This window comes from Vigna angularis, chromosome 8, assembly GCF_016808095.1.
Source record: "Vigna angularis cultivar LongXiaoDou No.4 chromosome 8, ASM1680809v1, whole genome shotgun sequence".
NCBI lineage: Eukaryota > Viridiplantae > Streptophyta > Magnoliopsida > Fabales > Fabaceae > Vigna > Vigna angularis.
The window spans coordinates 33,208,058-33,224,838 of record NC_068977.1 but is presented as its reverse complement, the minus strand read 5'-3'; the positions used below and the strand labels follow the sequence as shown (position 1 = coordinate 33,224,838).

Here is a 16,781-nt window from a genome sequence, read left to right as displayed (position 1 = left end):
CCAGAACCTCTACCAGAACACAAATCTCGACACCTACAACAAACACACGACGACAAATCGACGCGAATAGCGATGGTTGCAGCAGCACACCTCCTCCCTCGACAAAGAACTCACACACCCAAAACCAACTTTAAAAATCAATTTTGAAACAAATGAGAGAAACCACCAAACCCAAATCCTTAAATGTTGATTTTCCAGGTTATTTTTTTGTTTTAATTTTGGCCCATGTGGACCAATAGTTGCTTAACACGTGATGGAATTAAAATATTGTTAAAAATAGGAGTCAAAGTATAATTATCCTTGTACAACATCAATCATTTATCTTTGAAAGACCATTGACCATTGGTTATTACACAAATGAGTGACATAAAAATAAGGTTTAATCCTTCGATGAAATCCTTATTTGGGATGGAAATCTCAAATTGGTCCTTTGTTTTTTTGAGTCTTTATTTTGTAAAAATTACAATAATTACATCCTCGCCATTCAATTGAGCTCAACGGCGTTAATATAAGGTTGACGTGGTAAGATCATCTCCATTCTTAAATGACGTGAACTTCATTATTTTGTTTTTTTTAAAAAGAAATTGGAAAAAATGAATTAAACATTGAGAATGAATTTAAAAAATTGGGAATTAAATTTGTTCGATTTAGGGATTCAATTTGTTCGATTTAGGGATTTAATTTGTTCGAACTAGGGATTCAATTTGTTCGAATTGCGAGCATCAACCACAACCATGAGTCCACCATGGAACCCTAACCTAGAACTAGGTTCGTTCCTCCTTGTTCATCTCCATGACAACCTGTAGGAAAATCAAGCCAACAGTCTTCGCGAGCCCTAATCGCTACACCCAGAGAATCCAAATAGCGAACATTTTCGCATCACAACCCTACATTTTCAGAAACCAATTAAACCCTAAAGTCATGATCTGTTCGTAGCATTGTCGTCCTCCATTCTCCACCACGATGCCAACCAAATCGCAGCCATGTGAACCTGCAGAGAACCTAATCACAAACCCAAGAAACAGAGAAAGTCCAGAATCGCAATTAACATCCGTTCATCTTCCTCGCGCAAGACGAACAAATTCAATCCCTAATATGTGTGCAAAACGAACATGAGCCATCTTCAAATCTCTTTTACTTCAAAAACAACGAACACCTTCCGAGAAGAGGCAGAATAGAGTTTTCCTCTTTTATTACTGATTGAAGCAATTAGAGATTTATAAAAAATAAAAGTTTTTCTAACTTTTTCCTAACTTTTTTATTTAAAAATAACTACAATCCACATAATGACTATGTCAGCAACGTCATTTAAAAACTAAGATAAACATGCCACATCAACTTAATTATAACGCTGTTTGGTCTAATTTAAGACATGAAAAAAAAATTAATTTGAAATTCCCACTCCACCCAAATAGGAACCTGAGAAATGATTAAACATAAAAATAAAAAATAGTTACATATTTACTTTATAAAATAGAATTTCATGTTAACATGTCCCTTGCATAAAGAACATTTTCATAATTACAAGTTTATCACTGTATATATTTTTACATCCAATTAGTTAAAATGCATATTGTTAATTTTATATTTGTAGAAGTGATAATGTATTTCATAGATACATCACCATAGTTAGAACAGGTAATATAAAAATATTTTGGATACGACATATTAATACAAAATTCTAACAGTTTTTTTTATTATTAATTTATATGTATAATATTTCTATTATAATAAGTAATGAAGAAATATATTATTAATAGAAGAGGTACTACAAACATGTACACATTTTTTATATATTTATAAAATTCAACTTTTTAGCAAAAATAATTGATTAAACTGATTCTTTTATTGTCTTTTAGTCTAAATTTATGATTTTTTAAAAATATAAAATAATATTAAATTAAATAGATTAAGTTGTTTTTAAACCAATATTTATCAGTTGAATTTGATTTATTTAGTGTGATTTAATAAGTCCAATTGTTTACCTTCAATTTTTAACCTTGGTCCCACATACAGTAATCTAATAGCCTATATTTAGTTTAGAAATAGGAGATGCAGTTAATAATTAAATCAAAATATTATCTTAAATAAATCCTTAACGTTCAGTCTTAACTCTTAAATGGAATGTAACTAAATACAACACTTAAGATAATAATATTTTGTTTACTGTAAACATAATTCAAATAGAATTTATTAAATGAATTACAATTTGTAATAAAAGCTTGAAACAGTGTCAGAGATTCGACCGTTATGTTTGAAAGTTAAAAGTACACAGCGATGTTACAGTGTACTATTGAATTGTATGTTTAGGAGTGTAAGAAGAAAAACAAAGGGGAGTGAGGAATGGAAAGAGTGACAGAACAACCAAAATTGGACTATGAAGCTCTCAGAAAGGCTCGCATGTTAGAGAATCAGGCATGTTGAGGTTTTGATGTTTGTCATTGAAAGTACTCACACTTATGTTATTATGTGTATCTCTAATGAACATTGTTGTGTTGTTATGCAGGCTAAGTTGGAGTCTCTAGGTGTTGGAAAAACTGTTTCTCAACTCCGACAACAAGTCAAGGAACAACAACCACATCGTCCTTACCAAAAGAAAGCATACGGTCTCACTCCTTTGCGCCGCTCCCTGCGAATAAGTAACAACCTTAGAATAAGTAACAACCTTAGAATAAGTAACAACCTTAGAATCAGTAAAAACCTTAAGCCACCAGAATGTAATCCTTCCAGAATCATTTCCACACCATCCACACCCCTTTCAACACCTTCCAAAATCATTTCCACACCATCCACACCCCTTTCAACACCAAAACAAGGTTTAGCCTTTTATTTACTTTTTACTATTTTTATAATACATATAAAATATGTGATGGTTATGCATAACTAATAAAAAAACTTGTATTATGAACATTGGACTGAAAATTAATGCTTTTAGTTTCCTGTATAGTGAGGAATAGTTTTACATTATTTTCTATCTTTCAAGGATTAATATGATGTATTTGTCAGTAAACAAGGAACATGTTACAACCTTGCAATATATTTGGAAGACCAAACTGATGCATCTCTTAATTCAGTGAGTTTTTATCCTATAAAGTGTGATTGTTAACTGCATTTTTGTGACAGATAAGATAACTTTTTCTGGAGAGAAAGAAGAGAAACAGAGACCTGCCAATGCTCCTCTGGTGAACCTAAGCGATGCTGATCTTCTGCTTTCATCAGAGCATTCGGCTAGAAGGTGTAACAGCAAGGGCAGAGGTAGTATCTACAATCCAGTTTTGGGAATATGCTGTCATTTTTGCAGGTCAGTTTTCTCAGCTTTCTTTTTAACAACAATCACAGATTAATGTAATATTTTTATTTTTTCTGTAAGTTAATGATAGCAAATTCTACACAGTCTATGATATATGCTTTATATAGTTATACTGGAAGCTAATGTAAAATGGTGATATTGCGCTTGGTCACTCATGAAAAATTTCTTGATAAGTAAAAGGTTTAGTATGAAACTCTGTATATGAACAAGTGTGTTGTATTTGGGATAGATGATGATTATGATGACATTGCAATGTAAAATACAAATGCAGGCAAAAGAAATTGTGTGGTGAAGAAGACTGCAAGAGATGTGGCAATTTTGATGTGAATGAACCATGCTTGGGTCAGATTTAAACTGATCTTATTTTTGTGTATTTTTTACATTAGTTCCTCTGTATTTTTAACAGTTTTAAGATGTTTTTCTACCAGGAAAGACTGATTGTTCTGTCTGTCACTCTAGCACTGGTGTTTTTTGTAGAGCCTGTCTCAAGGTTCGATATGGAGAAGGTAAGAAACAATAGTGAAACAAAACTTAGTAGCTAAACAAGGAAAAAAGATTAAAATTGAATTACCATAAAATAGTTGGTGTCACATGATGTTTGGTTGTTGTTTAGAAAGATAAAGTTCACACTTTTTTTTTTCTTCATCCTTTTAAAGAACTGACAGAGTTAAAACATCTATACTCTAAAATTTGTTTCATGAGAAAGTTATGGTGTGTTTGAGAAAATCTTGCTGTAAACATGCACTTGCAATTTTAACTAAATTTTAACTAACAACAGTGTTGATAGTTTGAAAATGTTGTTCACTATTGTTCTGTTTTAGAAATTGAGGAAGTGAGAGAAAACAAGGGATGGATGTGTCCACATTGCATAGAAGAACAAGGAACTAAGCCTTACTGGATATGTAACAGGTAGAGTCATTACTTTTTCTTTTGGGTTCGGACATTATGAATAGAAACATGCAGACACAAGTGTGCAGTGCAGAAATGTCTCTTTTTTATTCATCTGATGTTGTCTATTTTTTCTGTCATCGATAATTAGTTCAATATGTCTGAGGAAACGAAAGATGCCTCCAACTGGAATAGCAGTATTTAAAGGTTAGTCTTTTTTCCATTCTCACTTCCTTTTTTGTTGTTGTAATTGATATATTTTTGTACTGAATCTGTGATTTTTCTTTTGATTGACTGAAATGATGAAGCTCGTCAAATGGGGTACAATTCAGTGGCACATCTACTAATGGAAGAACTTAGACTTGGAAAATGCAAGTGATCACTTATTGTATTCAACAGTTGGTAGATCTTAATTTATTTAGACTTCAATTGTCACTCTGTTTCTTTTGTAACATTCTTTAGTGTGACTCGTTTTTAGTTTCTGTGGAAAACAGCTCTATGATTTCTATGTCAACCCTTTCAATAACACAAGAAATTTGGTCATTTTTTTAATGAAAGAAGAAAACATTTTTAAAGCAGTGAATCATTTTTGTTTTCTGTTTAAATATTTGAAAACACAGAGCATGTTAAAAATAAGATGAGAATTATGCACTTGAATATAAAAAATAAAAATAGAAAAAAAAAATGCCTCTTAGCATCTCTTACTGTTCATATTAATTAGCAACACCTTTGAGTGTTTCAGTTAATAGTTGAAACACAAATAAAGTTGAGTACACTTTTTATATATGATAGAAAATATTTTGAGATAGACTTGTGATAGACTTTTAAAATAATTAACAACTCAGTAGCTCCTATTATAAAATTAAATAGACTTAATCAGTCTTTTCCTCCTAAATTTTGTTAAACGATATTTAAGAATAAACAAATATACTTTATATTAAAATTAACTTTTTTTATTAAATAATTATGAAATTATTAGATATATCAACAACTTCAACACCTAAGACAACTTAAATATGCAAACAAATAATGTACTTAATTTTCAACTAGTCCATCTGTAAAACCAAAAATAGATTAAAAAAACACCAAGAAAACTACATTTCACATAATATGTGACCAAGGCTTGGAGAGCAATTTACAATAGCAACATCATAGTGTACCATAAGAGGATCACAATAATAGCTTTGCAGCACTGGTTATTGATGAAACAGTCTTCCATTCTAGAAAGCATGGCCGAAGCTTCCTCATTGATCAAAGAGTATATGTTTTTGAATTGTAAGGCTTATTATTGATGTCTTTGTTTACAATGAAGGATAATAAAGAAACATTTTCGTAATTCTCTAGATCCAATATATTAGAATCATACATCATGCATATACCACATGAGAGTGATTTCTTGCGTTCATAAGCAATCTAAAAACCCAATTGGTTCGAAAAAGTTAGGATTAAATATATTTTTGTCCTTTAATTTTAAGTAAAAATTAGAATTAGTCATTCATAAAAATTTTGGACCAATTTAGTTCATCAACTTTAGAACTGTATAGATTTTGTCCTTTTAACCAAATTTAGTCTTTTAAAAATTAGAATTAGTCATTCATTCCGGATATGCCAAGATGTAGAACTCTTCCATATGACCTATCTTCTTGAGATCTATTAAAATATATCTCATTTTATCGTAATGAACACTAATGTTTGCGTTGATTCACACACTTAAATAATGTAATTTATCTCTCAAATTTCTTGAATGACTCTACCCTTTGTATGTGAGAAATGTATAGATATTACAAAAATAAAAATTTCATTATTTTGAACTATGTTGTGGTCATCCTCAAACTTTGTATAGAAAGAGTACTCATTAATGTTGTATTCAGTATGTTTTAGTTCACAGGCTAATCATTACAATGTATAAGATGCTTAGTCACATACAACCATAGATAAGAGTTAGTGTAGTAATGTATGACAATCACAAGACTTTAACCCAACTAGTCTTTTGTTGACATACTACTGATATCTAAATAGTATCCTTATAACTCTTTATCACCTCGTGGACACTAATATATATATTTTTTCTATATAAAGATAAAGTGTGTCATGTTCTCTTATCTTTCGGTCTTAAATATAACTGAATGTATTTTCATTTCAAAAAGATGAACACTAACTCCATAATTTATTTTGTCTTTAATGCTCAACATGTCAATCAGACTATTACATACATTCTTTTTCATTTGCAGAAACATCAACATCAAGGTAACAACAATATAGAAAGTTAAAGAATATTGACCTCTTCTTTTACATGTTTTTATGGTATGGATTTTTTTAATCTTTTTAAATTCGTTATTCATATTTCACTCATTCATAAATTTGATATTTGAGAAGTATTCTTGTGACATTTTATTACTTCATGAAAAATATATTTGTTTTCTCTTATTTGATAAAGATAAAGTGTTATACTGGCAAAAAAATATGTTCTCTTGTCTCTAGGCCTTGAATGTAATTATAGATGTATTTTTACTTCAAAAAGATCTTGATGAACACTAACTTCGTCATTTGTTTTGCCTTTAATATTCAACAATATGTCAATGAAACTATCACATACATTGTTTTTCATATGCATAACATCAACATCAAGATGACACTAATACAAAAGGTCAAATGACCTCTTCTTCCATATATTTTTATTATATGATTTTTTTTAGTCTTTTCAAATTCATTGTTGATGTCTTCCACTCATTCGTAAAATTGCCACCAATTAAACAAAGTTTGGTATTTTCATCCTTCTAATAACCATTAAAGGTTTTTTTCTTCAATTAAGATGATACCAATATAGAAGGTCAATGCATAAGTAAGCAATTTTTTATGTTAATTATAATTGTCTTATTTCAACTGCACATAAATTGTTTTGTTTCTTATTTATAGATGATCCTTACCACTAGACTCACTCAAGTTCTCATATTTTAAAAAAATAATTTATAATATAGAATAACATTACATGTAATTTGAAAATGTCCTGCTAATGCCATTTAAAGACTTTCACTCTTTCCTCTAAGAAAAGCCTTAGATAAACGTCTATCATTCTCGAGTTGTCTAAAACTTGGAATCATCATATATAATATGATACATTTATGTTTCATGTACAGCCAAGGTAAAAGATTGCAAATGGAAAACAAAACTATATATGAATTTGTGTTAATGTTTAAATTACAAAATAGATTCATTCCATTTGGAGCTAGTCAATAGTAAGGTCTTTTGAAAAAGAAAATTTATTTTCTTGCATTGAAGAGAATCAACAAGATGTTAAAGTTGTTCATTGCCTTTTTTTTCTTCCTTTGCACATCATGTAAGAATTTTGGCATTATGTTCACTAGAAAAGAGTTGCTTCAACTTGAATTAATGTAAAACTTTTGATGGAGGACCCTTGTTTCATTATCTTAGCATTTATTTCCATTTTTCATGGACACTTGTACAAAGATTCATGCAATCAATATGAAAAACATGTATTCTTTTTATTTCAAATTCATATAATCTAGCAAAGTGTTATAATTCGATAGCATCTCTTAAAAAAGTTTTAGTAAATCAATGAAATTTTTATCACTCCACCCATATTTTGCCTTCTATTCAATTCACATTCATAAATCAAGTGACAACTATGTGAATCTTGTGCACTAAGGAGAATCACTCTAGAGAATCATGCATGTTGAGATTTTGACTTGTCATTGAAAGTACTCACACTTATGTGTATATATAAGGAACATTGTGTTGTTATGCAGTCTAGGTTGAAGTTTCTAGGTATTAGGAAAACTGTTTCTCAACTTCGACAACAATTCATGAAACAACAACCTCATTGTACTTACCAAAAAAAAGTCTACGGTCTCACCCATATTTAGGAGAGCAAAACAGCACAGTTTACATTGGAGAATTCAAACTTGAGACAAGTGATTATTATTTGAATGCAAACAACTAGGAATTTCAGAAGCCAAAGTTGCTTCTAAATCATAATATGCAATACAAGATGTCTACCTCATTGATATGCCACTCATACAACATCACTCAATTGAAAACTCATACAACATCGTGTGTCTATACTTCTCCCCCGGACGAACCACAACAGATGGAAAATTTGGTTGGTTTATAGCATTAGGGAATCCTTGTGTCTCCAGACATAACCCTGCATGTTTTTCATATATGGCACCTCCTTTTCCTTTAACACCATTAACATAGTTTCCAGTGTAAAATTGCACACCAGGGGCAGTTGTCCACAAGTTAAGTACTCTTGAACTTGATGGATCCCTCACTCTGGCAACATGCCTCAAACCATCTTTCTCTTCTCCACAATCCAGCACAAAATTGTGGTCATATCCCAATCCAACTTCACTAATATCGTTCCCTATTCTTTTCTCAGATGTAAAATCAAAAGGGGTACCCTTCACTGCCATGATTTCACCTGTTGGCACAGTATTCTCATCTACAGGAGTGATATTATTAGCCCATATCTGAATTGAATGGTCAAGTACATTCCCTGAGTTGTGACCAGCTAAGTTCCAGTAGGTGTGCTGAGCTAAGTTAACTATGGTGGGTTTGTCCTTTGGCACTCCTTCCATGTCAAGCCTCAGAGTTGTGTTTGAGGTGAGGGTGTATGTGGCTGTAACAGTGATATCCCCAGGATAACCTTGTACAACAGAAAACAATAGCTGAATGAAGGAAAAGATGAAGAGCATAATGATGTCTGAAAGTGAGGAAGAAAGAGAGATCAGACACTACCTTCTTCTCCATCCTGACTGTGATACTTGAAAGTGATTGAAGGAGTTTCTCCTTTTTTATGTTCAACTACCTCCCATACCCTCTTATCAAACCCAATATTTCCACCTGAAATTTGGAGAGTGGATAAGGTGTCATGAAAACAGCAAACAAAATTTATGCATTTTTTTAATTTCTTTATTTAGGAAACTCTTGAGACTTGTGTTATTTCAAAATAAAAGTCCTGCAGAATCATCTTATCAGTGAAAACAGCACAAAATAAAATTTATCCATCGTCATTATATAGTCCGTCATAACAAGTAATGTTTTTGCTTGACAAAACCTTTATTTTCAAAGCCAGTTTTCAATGGAATTGAGGAAATAGATAGTGATCAACACAAACATTCCATGATCCAGTACTTCAGATGGCAAAAAGCTTTATTTTTTTTTAACTTGAATCATAATAAATGGACAGAAAAATCTGAAAGGATTAGTTTAACTACACAATGCACAATTGGAGAATTCACAAATGAAGAGTGTGAAAACACAGAATTGATACCATGGAGACTGTTTGGGGGTTTGTTCAGAGGCAAAGTGTACTGAACTCCATCAAGTGTAAATTTGCCATCCTTGATTCGGTTTGCAACCCGACCCACAATGCAGCCAAAATATGGAGAAAGACCTTTCTGCTTGCAAGCAACATAATTCAGTAAATCAATCATAAATTCCCGAAGCTAGAAAAGCTTATCTTGAATTAGATGAAAGTACACTAAATGTGTAAAGGTTTTTTAATATTGTCATCAATCACATACTGTCATAAGTGGTAAAAGTGTTAGGTTTTACAAGAATTGTACTTCAATCGTACGAGGTGTCTTAAAATTTGAATTTGAGTTTAGCTCTAAACCAACCTCAAAATTTAACCAATGAGGAATCTCTAACACTTCCTCATGTCAAGGACGAAACATTTCAATCATGAATTTTACAAGATGAAAACATTTGCAGGTGATCCAATAACCTCGATAATTGGTGAGCAGATACTCTAATATCATAGTAGAATTTGAGTTTAAATCTATTTCAATCCTTAAAATCAGCTGATTAAGCTCAGGAGACAGAGATTGTTCCCTACTTATCTGTTACTTTGGCTATATATCATTACTCAACATGGAAGTTCATTCAAATTAAACTAAACTCTTTTGTACATAGAGTTTGGCAATGTACATTGTCCCTCTTTAAGAACTTCTATGCAAAATCTTCTTTTTTAACCAAGCAAACTAAAAACTTAAAAAAAAAACAAATAGTATAAAATTTGACTAAATAAGAATGACAATAGGCACATTGGAGTCACAAAAAGATAACTTCCATGGATTCTCACACGGCACCCATCACTTTATAGTTTAAACTAGAAAGGTAGAATTTTGAAAAGGACACATGATACCCATCAACCAAACAAGCCTTTCTAAGCCAAAGCAAAACTACCCATTACAATTGACGCCAGAATTTCAATAAAAGAAATCGCAAAATTAAACGGGACCTCATAGGATTCAACAGAGTCGAGGCCAAGAACGACGTCGGATAACACCCCTTCAAAACAGAGAGCATGTCACGAATCAGTAAAACGTAAACATGATTGAAGGTAACGAAAAGCTGAAAATGAGGAATTGGAACGGGAAAAAAAAACCATCTTTTCCGGGAACAGATAAGGAGATGATGGTGCATCCGAGATTGGTGAGGAGAATCTTCATGCTGCCATTGCTGAGCTCGAAGGTCTCTGGTTTGGGGCTCTGATCCGCCATTGGAATTGAAGAGAGAGAGGAAAAGAGTATGAAGGTGACTGAAGTGATCAGATTGAATAACACAACTCGTATATAAGAACAGATCCAACATAACATTAACTGCTACGAGGTAATAATAACAAACAATGTTTCACCAGCTGTTACAAAATTCTACTGTTACATTTTCCTGTTTCTCTATCTTTATCTTCTATCTTTTTCTCATCCAAATACAATCTTTTCAAAAGAGTATAATTTCTGTTGGGTTAATTTTTTATTCAATTATGTACAAAAAGATTTTGTAATCACACAGTTGTAGCATGATATGTAAAAAACATTATCATGAAAGAATATTCATGATACAGCGGTTTATAATCGATAGTTAATATTCACTTTAAAAAATGGTTAAATCACTTGTTTGGTTCTATATTTATATGATTTTTTTAATCTATACCGGTAAAAGTTATAATTGATTTTTTAATATTTAAATTAACATCAGTTTGATTTCTTTGTCAACTGATACAAACCACTACGTTATCATACAATTTCGGAAAAGAGACTTAATTAAAAATTTTATGCAATATTTATGTATAGCCATCTTTCGAAAATTAAAAGATATTAAAAATAAAAGAAAGCTATGCACCTGCACGTTTTTTGTTACGTTTGATTTTACAATTTTTTTCCCATATAGATTCGTATTATATAACGTAGATGATATATGATTTTTAAATGTAAGTATGTTTGAAAATAGCTGAAGAGTGATATTTTATTATATTAGTTCACAATTTTTTTTTTAAAAAAAGGTACATTTCTACTTATTTTATCTGAATCTCTAACTTTATTATTTATATGATTATAGTATATATGTCATTAATACTATTTAAGTCTAATATTTATTTTGAATTTGTGTGATTGATAAACTACAATTTGAGAGACTAAAATAGTGGTAAATTTTAGTAAATCTCAAATACCACTATTTCAAAGATTATTCTTTTGCATTTTTTTTTTCATTTTTAATTAAATGAATACATAAATAAATCAATTAAACCAACCATATGCACCCGAGATAAACTTAATTGATAATCTTTTTAATGTTTTTTTATTTATTATTTAAAATTTTAAGTTGTTCAAATCAGTTTAAAAAAATAATTATAGTTTGCTTAATTTGATTCACGTTTTTATATAATTTATCAATATGGTCTATATAATTAAAAGGGCCAAATAAATATCTAAATTTTATTAATAATTTCGTCTCTTGTTATCTCACGATGTTTTGTTTGTAACTTCTAAATTGATTTTGATTTAAAAATTAAAGGGTTTAATTTAAATAAACCTTTCAATAATATAGTATCAAATTGAATAAATTACACAAATATATGAAAACAATTAATTTAGCAAATAAAATGATACTCAATGTTATATGCATTTATATTTCATTGATTATTAAATTTTATTAGTAATAATAGTAGATAGTCAAATATCGTTATTATTATTATTTAAATTACTATGCGTTTTAAAAATATCTTAATTATCTTAAAACTAGAATTTAAAATCAATTGAAATATACGAGATAAATGTTTTTTTTATAGATTTAAGTCTTTAAGTTAGTTAATTTATATCTTTTGTCTCTAACTTTCTTTAATAATTCCTGAAAATTTTAAATATTTCATTTTAAGTCCAGTCCACCCTCCGTTACAAAATTAATTTTTTGATACAGAGATCATATTATTGTGGGTTATGTTCCTAAAAGATAATGTTAATATAGTATTTTGTTAGCGAAAAGTATAATGTTAACATAAGAATTATTATTATTAATGTCATGCTATTAATGTAAAATGGGGAAAAATTATAACCTGAAAAAATATAAGTTTAGAAAGAAATATGAAAAAGTTTCATCAGTAAGAAAAAGAGTACGACCAAATATTTAATTTTGAAATACAGTGTATAAAATGGTTGTAAAATAAAAATCTTACAAAATGACCTTTTTTTTCATACATTTTATTGTTTTTCTCGACCTTTTTGCCACACATACCATAGATGAAGAATGCATATGTTTAAATTGATTTAAAAGTAATATCACTTAAATAATCACCGTCGGTTATTAGTATAAGCCTAAGCATTCAAAGACAAGTTGCGTAGGTATAAGAGAATTAGAAAGCATTTATTGAACTGAATGAAATGATACAACGATTCCTTACTACAAACAAGACAAAACATTATAGAAAAATAATATGAAGTTGACAGTCACCAATAGTCCTAGCAAGTAAATTTGAAGAAATTACGCCTTTCCAGCTGAACCAAAGAGATGCATCTTTTCTGCAACCACAGCTTTCATGGCTTCCTTAGCAGAAGCCATGACATGAACTAGATCGTTCTTGGGGTTAATCAGGGAGTCCATGTATGCTTTCCTTACTTCGGTGTTCACATTGAACTTTCTAACACCAAGATTTATACACTCCTGTGTCAAAAATCGTAAAGCTCTTATAATGTTATCAATATAAAGTGCAAACTACTAGACTTCAATCTAGGGACCAGAAATTGGATACGTAAAGGATAACTTAGAAATTTTGAGATGCATGTTACAACTGTACCGTGAACTCAACCCTAATAAAACGTACGTTTTACTTTCACGGACCAAAACTTAAAGACAACTTCCAAAATCTGTTGTTTATGTAACTGTACCTTAACAAGTTCTTTGCTCAAACCAGACGCACCATGAAGCACCAGATAAACTCCTTTCTTCAGGCTCAAAGCATGCAGCTCCTGAAAATGGTACAATGTCAAAATTACACAATTTAAATGAAAACCTCAAGTGTGGGTTAAATTAAATTATTATCCATTGGGAAACTTGACGCATTCCCCACCCTGAAATATCCAATTCAGAGGTGGAAACACATAAGGTTGTCCTCAAATATCTGTAAATTTTATCTTAACTACGGAAACTACTGCTGAAGAATATTGAAAAGACCATGCAAAAGAAGTATTCTCAAAATAATTATAGGTCACCCAGTCTAGGTCATGGAAGTATCAGCTTAGAAGTCTGGTTTTTGCAATTTTACTAAAATTCATCACATGGGAGATCTGCAATGTTCTGGACTTTTCACTTTAATTCTTTTTGGGGAAGAATTTGCCAATAAAAGCATAAACAATACAAAACAGAAATGTATTATCACCTTGAGCAGATCAAGTCTGAGATTTGGACCACTTGCAGGGTACTTCCCATGCACATTACCAATACACACTGCCAAAGCATCTATTCCGGTCTCATCTATGAATTTTGATGCCTGAAATTAATGCAACAAGCACAAAGGAATTAAGCAAAGCATGAGAACATTTTGAGTAGCCTAGAGGATAGTTAGCAACCATATTCACATCGGTTAGTCTGGCTTCAAACTCTTCTACAGTCAAATCATCTTCTGTCCCTGACAATCTTCCTAGCTCAGCTTCCACCAGCATATTTTTTGAGTGCGCCAGTAATGTTATAAATTTTGTGTATGCAGCATTTTCGTTGAAAGAAAGATGTGAACCATCAACCATAATGGAACTGAATCCCTGGAATCATTACATTCACATAGCGGTTGAGATAACTGAGAAATAACTAACCACAAATAGATGCTGGATAATCTTTGAGATTGAAATGGTTCTGTAAGTAAGATTGTCATGCAAAGCAAGTAAAAGTTCACACTACCAGATCAAGAGCTTCCACAAGATCCTGCTTTGAAGTTCCATGATCAAAGTGAACAGTAATTGGAACCTGTCATATTTGAACATGAATAACAGTGAAATTTAAAGACACTTAAACTAATGGTTAGTTGGTTACTAAACCTAAATACAGGTCTCTGCGTTCTCCCCACCCACACATGTTGAGTTTGTAACTTTATCGGATACTTAGTAAGACATAGGAACATGTTTAAGTGGTGTCTGTTCACACCTTAAAAAAACAATAAAATAGACAGGGGAATACATTCTACTCTCGGGGTCACTAAAAAATCCTTTAAAAACGACTTTTTTCCTTTTACCTAAAACACGTAATAAATGTAATTATAATAGCAAGGGTTTGCTCCAAAACAACACCCTCATTACTTTATTAATTGATACTGGTTTCTTTTGATTAATCCTCAACATAGTAAGCACAGTCACAAACTATACATATTCAAATTTTAAAGTTTTCGACATCAAAATTCGTTTATTTCATTTTCTAGCTTAACTTTCTTATCGAAATCTTGTTCCAAGCTTCTTCGATTAACCTTAACGTTTGTTTTCTGTAGACCTCCATTACATTCAAATAAAATAAGGCCACTTACACTGGCTTGCTTTGCAGCAGAAATGCAACAAGCAACCAAGGGAATTCCTCCTTGCTTCAAGGCCCCTGGATGGATCTGAAAATTGTAAAGATAGTTCAGAAGAATTTTAGAGGAAGCAATTTTTTTATACAATATAATAGAATTGTGGGTGATTCAAAAGGTCATTCATTTAATATGATGCACATATGCAGGGAATTAATATGAAACAATTAATCAAGAACACAATGAAGCATCGTTACTCCACAAATAATCCAAAACTCTTAATGAAATAAGAAAATATGAATAAAGGAATTTTGTTTAGGTTTCCACTATTTTCTCAAACTGGTGGGATCTTGGAGATTGGACGTGTTATACAATGAAAGGCTGACAAAGTGAATTCCACAAGGATAAAGAAGTGTTCTTTCAATTTTTTTGTAATCGTGTAAATTTATAGGATAAAAAGACATCACGATAGAAAAATAAGAAAAACAGCCAACATAAAGAGAAAAGATACTCTAAAAAACACTATCTGTGTAGAATCTAAGCATTAGCCAGAGATTCAAGCGAAAGTTGTGAAAAAACATAATGCTTAAAACAGCATATCATGTGATTTCCCAGCAACATTACAGAGATGTCTTTCACTATCTTTATTTGAAGAGCCTTTCGGTCGCTAGTGCTCAGCAAGCAGAAGATAAATTGTAAGGAAAATAGAACAGAAGCAATCCCTCTAGACCCAGATCCCACAACAAACACTAGCAGCTAGGTTTGTCATACTGGTAGGTTCTTTGGTGCAAAACGAAGAAGCATGTTTAAGGAGTAAAATTCACATTTTCTCTTATTCAAGAAACTGTTCGTTACGTTGACTTTATACGGTATCATGTTCAGATTTCTAATTTAATTTGATACAAATAGGATTTCATAATTTAGGGAAATAATATTTGATTGCATAGCTTTTTTTTTTTTTAATCTTGAATTAGAATGTATCTAGGATTTTGTATTTAATTAGGATTTATAAGGGATTTTATTACAAATACCCTTAAGGTGCCTTGTTCAAATCTTTTTGAGCAATCATAAAGAGAAGAGATCAAGTTACTTCAATAGTAACTTTAAAAAGAGTTACACTCCATTTTCATTTTTCATTTTCATGTAATCTAATAGTTTTAACGGGTAACTCGTCTATTACTGTTGAGTACAAGAAAATGAAGGGTGTGGTTCTTTTAAAGTTGGAATAATTTATCCCTCCTCATTATAGAATACTAAAAATTTCCTTTTCCTTTCGAGCGTATGAAACCCTAGTTAGAGGAGTATTCTAAGATTATGATTTTACACCAATCTCATCAACAGGGTTAGAAGTTGGAACTCTTGATATTTAGCTTTTCTATCTTAGTACTGTTGCAAAAACAGTAGTAGGATGCTGGAATTAATTATTCTCTCATTCATACTTTTGAAACAATACATAGGTGTTTAAAAAGAAACAAACTATTGTCTAATTAAGGTAAAAAATCTCCTGAAATAAAATCTCTAAATCAGGAGATATCTACCCAATAATACCTGATCTTAATAAAAGGAAATCTGCCCAATAATTACTAATCCTAATCCCTTAATTTTAGGGATTACACATAATTGCAGGATTACACATAATTGCTATATTAATTGTGTAATAAATTCACATATTCTGACACTGCCCCTCAAGCTGAGGAATAGATATTGGTCATTCCCAGCTTGCTTATAAGATCTTGAAAGATAGGGCTATTGAGACCTTTTGTTAACACATCAGCTACTTGTTGCCTGGATGGG

General features: G+C 31.0%; 3 protein-coding genes across 9 annotated transcripts in view; 1 reads left to right on the top strand and 2 right to left on the bottom strand.

The window, feature by feature from the left end:
* The first annotated feature begins 2,282 nt into the window (after positions 1-2,282).
* On the top strand, positions 2,283-4,652 carry LOC108345271 (uncharacterized). 3 transcript variants are annotated; one of them, XM_052867314.1, is made up of 8 exons: positions 2,283-2,415; positions 2,507-2,606; positions 3,124-3,301; positions 3,582-3,652; positions 3,739-3,816; positions 4,132-4,219; positions 4,350-4,405; positions 4,507-4,652. In XM_052867314.1, exons 1-8 carry the CDS (start codon positions 2,344-2,346, stop codon positions 4,575-4,577), a joined length of 714 nt encoding a protein of 237 aa, XP_052723274.1. In that variant the 5' UTR covers positions 2,283-2,343; the 3' UTR covers positions 4,578-4,652. The 3 variants fall into 3 exon arrangements, with proteins under 3 accessions (XP_052723274.1, XP_052723273.1, XP_017439347.1); XM_052867313.1 differs by having other exon boundaries at positions 2,507-2,639; XM_017583858.2 differs by having other exon boundaries at positions 2,507-2,816.
* Positions 4,653-8,022: 3,370 nt separating this feature from the next.
* LOC108344651 (uncharacterized) lies at positions 8,023-10,834 on the bottom strand. Its single transcript, XM_017583091.2, has 5 exons — positions 10,611-10,834; positions 10,464-10,513; positions 9,492-9,618; positions 8,957-9,061; positions 8,023-8,864 (listed from the first exon to the last, which is right to left on the bottom strand). The coding sequence occupies exons 1-5, from the start codon at positions 10,819-10,821 to the stop codon at positions 8,242-8,244; spliced, it is 1,116 nt and encodes a 371-aa protein (XP_017438580.1). The 5' UTR covers positions 10,822-10,834; the 3' UTR covers positions 8,023-8,241.
* A 2,009-nt stretch (positions 10,835-12,843) lies between these two features.
* Positions 12,844-16,781, bottom strand: part of LOC108345567 (uncharacterized) — a 39,533-nt gene continuing 35,595 nt past the window's right edge. For all 5 annotated transcript variants that reach the window (XM_017584169.2, XM_017584170.2, XM_052866776.1 and 2 more), the window contains 6 exons: positions 15,006-15,080; positions 14,390-14,455; positions 14,065-14,253; positions 13,875-13,985; positions 13,384-13,464; positions 12,844-13,159 (listed from right to left, as the gene is read on the bottom strand). In XM_017584169.2, coding sequence (XP_017439658.1) covers positions 12,980-13,159; positions 13,384-13,464; positions 13,875-13,985; positions 14,065-14,253; positions 14,390-14,455; positions 15,006-15,080 — 702 coding nt within the window. In that variant the 3' untranslated portion in view covers positions 12,844-12,979. The remainder of the gene's footprint in view (positions 13,160-13,383; positions 13,465-13,874; positions 13,986-14,064; positions 14,254-14,389; positions 14,456-15,005; positions 15,081-16,781) is intronic.